At 42.0% G+C, this 4838-nt stretch overlaps 1 protein-coding gene across 2 annotated transcripts; it reads left to right on the forward strand.

Annotated features, from left to right (window-relative positions):
• The first annotated feature begins 2409 nt into the window (after positions 1-2409).
• LOC102298216 (parapinopsin) lies at positions 2410-4838 on the forward strand. 2 transcript variants are annotated; one of them, XM_005950733.2, is made up of 5 exons: positions 2410-3000; positions 3837-3927; positions 4011-4248; positions 4338-4580; positions 4687-4838. In XM_005950733.2, the coding sequence occupies exons 1-5, from the start codon at positions 2670-2672 to the stop codon at positions 4825-4827; spliced, it is 1044 nt and encodes a 347-aa protein (XP_005950795.1). In that variant the 5' UTR covers positions 2410-2669; the 3' UTR covers positions 4828-4838. The 2 variants fall into 2 exon arrangements, with proteins under 2 accessions (XP_005950795.1, XP_042071785.1); XM_042215851.1 differs by having other exon boundaries at positions 4338-4838.

Below are 4838 nucleotides of genomic sequence, written 5' to 3' on the forward strand. Positions count from 1 at the left end.
GAAGAAAAGTCAAGCGTGCAGCTGCCAAGATGCCACTTGCCACCAGTTTGGCCATATTTCAGAGCTGCAACATCACTGGAGTGCCCAAAAGCACAAGGTGTGCAATACTCAGAGACATGGCCAAGGTAAGAAAGGCTGAAAGACGACCACCACTGAACAAGACACACAAGCTGAAACGTCAAGACTGGGCCAAGAAATATCTCAAGACTGGTTTTTCTAAGGTTTTATGGACTGATGAAATGAGAGTGAGTCTTGATGGGCCAGATGGATGGGCCCGTGGCTGGATTGGTAAAGGGCAGAGAGCTCCAGTCCGACTCAGACGCCAGCAAGGTGGAGGTGGAGTACTGGTTTGGGCTGGTATCATCAAAGATGAGCTTGTGGGGCCTTTTCGGGTTGAGGATGGAGTCAAGCTCAACTCCCAGTCCTACTGCCAGTTTCTGGAAGACACCTTCTTCAAGCAGTGGTACAGGAAGAAGTCTGCATCCTTCAAGAAAAACATGATTTTCATGCAGGACAATGCTCCATCACACGCGTCCAAGTACTCCACAGCTGTGGCTGCAAGAAAGGGTATAAAAGAAGAAAAACTAATGACATGGCCTCTGTAGAGTTTGTATTGTTGATTGTCATTTATGCTTAGAAATATTTACTTATATATGCTTAGAGTTTTGTAATTAGTTGTAGATTGGTAGAGGTTTTGATCCTTGATAGTCTGCAAACTTTGTGTGTATTAGACAGCACTTTGGGAGCATGAGAGGTCATACCGTGTCTTATTGTTTTATGGTAGGATTAACGTAGTTGCGTCTGTTCTAGTCTAAGTGCTCTTTGTTTAGATGAACTGCAGGACTTCCTCACCGTGTTATCTAGGATGAACCATCTAGGGTGAGGGGGAGGCTACCCTCTTCCTGACCAAGGATGTTTGACCCTTTGATCAGCAGTCCACACACACACACACACACACACACACACACACACACACACACACACACACACACACACACACACACACACACACACACGGCAAGGTACTCTTTGTGTATGTAACGTCATATGTTAATGAACCTATGCATATTCATGTAACCTCAATAAAAGGACAGTGTACGGGAGGACGGACGAGAGCAACTGGGGTCAAGCGAAGGAACGGTGCCTGTCCGGTTCTCTCCCGTGCACGAGAAACATGAAGAAGCTTGCCTACTTGTGTCTTGCTTTGCAGTGTAATTATATTGTCTTCAACGTTCCAGCGGATAGATTCAAGCTACAAACCTATCCTCCTTGTTCACCTGATCTGAACCCCATTGAGAACCTGTGGTCCATCATCAAATGTGAGATTTACAAGGAGGGAAAACAGTACACCTCTCTGAACAGTGTCTGGGAGGCTGTGGTTGCTGCTGCACGCAATGTTGATGGTGAACAGATCAAAACACTGACAGAATCCATGGATGGCAGGCTTTTGAGTGTCCTTGCAAAGAAAGGTGGCTATATTGGTCGCTGATTTGTTTTTGTTTTGTTTTTGAATGTCAGAAATGTATATTTGTGAATGTGGAGATGTTATATTGGTTTCACTGGTAAAAATAAATAATTGAAATGGGTATATATTTGTTTTTTGTTAAGTTTCCTAATAATTATGCACAGTAATAGTCACCTGCACACACAGATATCCCCCTAAAATAGCTAAAACTAAAAACAAACTAAAAACTACTTCCAAAAACATTCAGCTTTGATATTAATGAGTTTTTTGGGTTCATTGAGAACATGGTTGTTGTTCAATAATAAAATTATTCCTCAAAAATACAACTTGCCTAATAATTCTGCACTCCCTGTGGTTTTGGGGAGCAATATATTAGTGATTAGTAAAGTGCTTTTTTTCTAAATGGATCCATAGATCTGTTGGGCAGAAAATGTATCTTCAAGGTGAATTTCATTCAACAAATCACAATGTCATTTTTTTCTGTTATTGCACCTTTTCTTTTTTAGCTTTATGGATTCATTCATTCGGAGTTGTGTAGGTATTAAGGATGATTATAAACAGAGACACTGACACTGAGCTCATTCTCAAATAAGCCACTCTTTGTGTCATTAAGTAACTCAATCAGGCTAACATCTCATTAGTTTTTAACAAGAGAACATAAAAAGGTAGGGATAGGTATCCATAAATTACCAGTTTATTCCATTATTGGCTCCAAAATGTGTGACAAACCAGCGGGGATTCTGTAGACATATCGGTCGATCCTGTATGAACGTTTTGCATCATTATTAGCAGCTGCAAATTGAGCAATCATGGAAAGTGCAGTCTTAGAGGCTATCAGACAGACTTATTCTCTCCACAATCCGGCTCGGCGGATTTTGTTTTCTGAGAATTGCAAATCATCTGCGGCCTCCTCTCCTCTTACTGGGCTTATTTAGAGGGCCTCGCTTCCCTCTCAGAATATCAAGCACGCAGTACCTGTGGAACAGTTTTGGAGTTGTTCTGATTGCTACATTATTTACCAAATGATTAAAAAAAATACTAAACACATACCTGAACCTGCTCTTTCTTTGCCTTGCTGACAATGTGGCCATTTTAGAGTTAGATGTGTTGGATCTGACACTTTTTTGTTTGTTGTTTTTTACCAGGCATCACTGAGGTTTTTCACACTGTGACCAGATTCTTCTCCTGATCTTCACAGAGCAAAATGGAGAGTGCTGCCTTCCACAGAAACTCTTCATCATCTAACAGCTCAGCCAACACGGAGCTCTTGTCCCGGACTGGTTACACAATTTTGGCCGTTATCATGGGTGTGTTCTCTGCGGCAGGGATCATCCTCAATGTCGTGGTGATTGTGGTGACGGTGAAGCACAGACAGCTGAGGCAGCCACTCAGCTATGCCCTGGTTAACCTAGCTGTTTGTGACCTGGGCTGTGCTGTGTTTGGAGGCCTGCCCACCACAGTAACCAGCGCCATGGGATACTTCAACCTGGGACGTGTGGGCTGTGTGTTAGAAGCCTTTGCTGTTTCCTTTTTCGGTGAGTCTACTTTTTCTTTTTCCTCACATAAATAAAAGAAGAAATACCTTAATGTATTCTAGTACAAGTAAAAGTACCTCAAGTAAAACCACCTGAAGGGAATTTTGTTATTTTATGTAAGATTTGCAAAACTGCATCTGAATAAACAATCACAAAAACACAAGACTTCTGGAACAGTGTCCTTTGGACAGATAAGACTATATTTGACATGTCTGCATGTATATATTGCACAGTGGTGAAAACCAAATATAGCATATCGGCACAAACACTTCATACCAGCTGTTAATCACAGTGGTGAAGAGGTGATGATTTGTATTTGTTTTGCAGCTGTATACCAAAGCATTGTTGAGACAAATGTCAGTCTGACAGCTAAAGCTTGGCCACAATGTGGTCATGCCACAGATAAATGATCCCAAGCACAGCAGCAAATCTACAACAGAATGGCTGAAAAAGAAACGAGTCGAGGTGCTGTAGTGACCTGGTCAAAGTCCAGACCTTGCTTAGTATTTCAAATGCACACAGTCTGTGGAAACTTTCATTTTCTCAAGACTGCTTTTGAACTTTTTGAGCTTAAAAAAAGTTACTTAAAATGAATTATTTAAGATATTTTGAAGGGAAGCTTTTGTTTTTAGTTACGTTATGTACTGTATTTCATGTATTTATGTAAAATCTAATGTGGAAACTAAAATTTAAAACTATAGTTATTGTCATTGAATTAAGATTAGCATTTCTTCCTAGAAATGTAGCACTCAGGTATAGGACAGGTGTCTCAATAGTGCGCACAAATGCAACACTTAGAAAGCAAAAGTAATAAATTATTCTGTCTTTTCTTGCAGGTATAGCAAGTCTGTGCACAGTAGCAGTCATTTCTGTTGAACGCTACGTAGTGGTGTGTTATCCCATGGGTGCGGTCCTCTTCCAGACCAGGTACAGCAGTGACCATCAAGATCTCACTTGGTAATGTTCCTTGCTGTACCAAGCATGTCAGACACCATCTCTGTTGTCCTTAGGCATGCAGTTGCTGGAGTGGTACTGTCCTGGGTGTGGTCATTTGTGTGGAGCACTCCACCTCTGTTCGGGTGGGGAACTTTTGAGTTGGAGGGCGTCAAAACCTCCTGTGCTCCTAAATGGCATAGCCGTGATGTTGGGGACATGTCCTACATGATAATATTCTTCTTCCTTTGCTTTGCCTTGCCCTTTTCTGTCGTCATGGTTTCTTACTCGCGGCTCTTATGGACTCTCCGCCAGGTGAGCAACAAAGGCTGCGCACACCATATATTTTTGTTGATTGTACTGAAAACATAAAGGAGTCCTCTGCGCTTGAATTTTTTTCCTAGGTAACCAAGCTGCAGGTATCTGAAACAGGAAGCACAAGTCATGTAGAGGTGCAGGTGGCACGCATGATAGTAGTGATGGTGCTGGCCTTCCTAGTCACCTGGCTGCCATATGCTGCACTTGCACTTGCTGTCATGATAGACTCCAGTCTATATGTTGACCCTGTCATCGCTACCATTCCTGTGTACTTTGCAAAAAGCAGCACTGTCTACAACCCCATCATATACATTTTCATGAACAGACAGGTAAGCTGGTTTGAAGTACACTTAAATTCACACATACAAACAAAGAAAAAGAGGAATTCAGGCTCATGCTGTATGTTCATGACCAACCATGATCGTGTGTTTCCAGTTTCGAGGCTACACTGTTGCTGCGGTTCTGTGTGGATGGGACCCCTGGTCCTCTGAGCCGCAAACATCTGAGAACGAGACCACAGTTCCATTTTTCATCAAGACCCCCAAGAAAATTGTGCCTAAAAAATCTTTGGAATAGAAATGTGTAGA

The sequence above is a fragment of the Haplochromis burtoni genome, unplaced genomic scaffold (genome assembly GCF_018398535.1).
Source record: "Haplochromis burtoni strain Fernald_Lab_line unplaced genomic scaffold, NCSU_Asbu1 Contig_840, whole genome shotgun sequence".
Classification (NCBI taxonomy): domain Eukaryota; kingdom Metazoa; phylum Chordata; class Actinopteri; order Cichliformes; family Cichlidae; genus Haplochromis; species Haplochromis burtoni.

Bases quoted from the DNA above. Each gene is read 5' to 3' on its own strand.
- LOC102298216 (XM_042215851.1), top strand. From the start codon at position 2,670: ATGGAGAGTGCTGCCTTCCACAGAAACTCTTCATCATCTAACAGCTCA. The intron at 3,001-3,836 runs GTGAGTCTACTT...CTTTTCTTGCAG, and splicing joins CTTTGCTGTTTCCTTTTTCG to GTATAGCAAGTCTGTGCACA. The intron at 3,928-4,010 runs GTACAGCAGTGA...TGTTGTCCTTAG, and splicing joins GCGGTCCTCTTCCAGACCAG to GCATGCAGTTGCTGGAGTGG.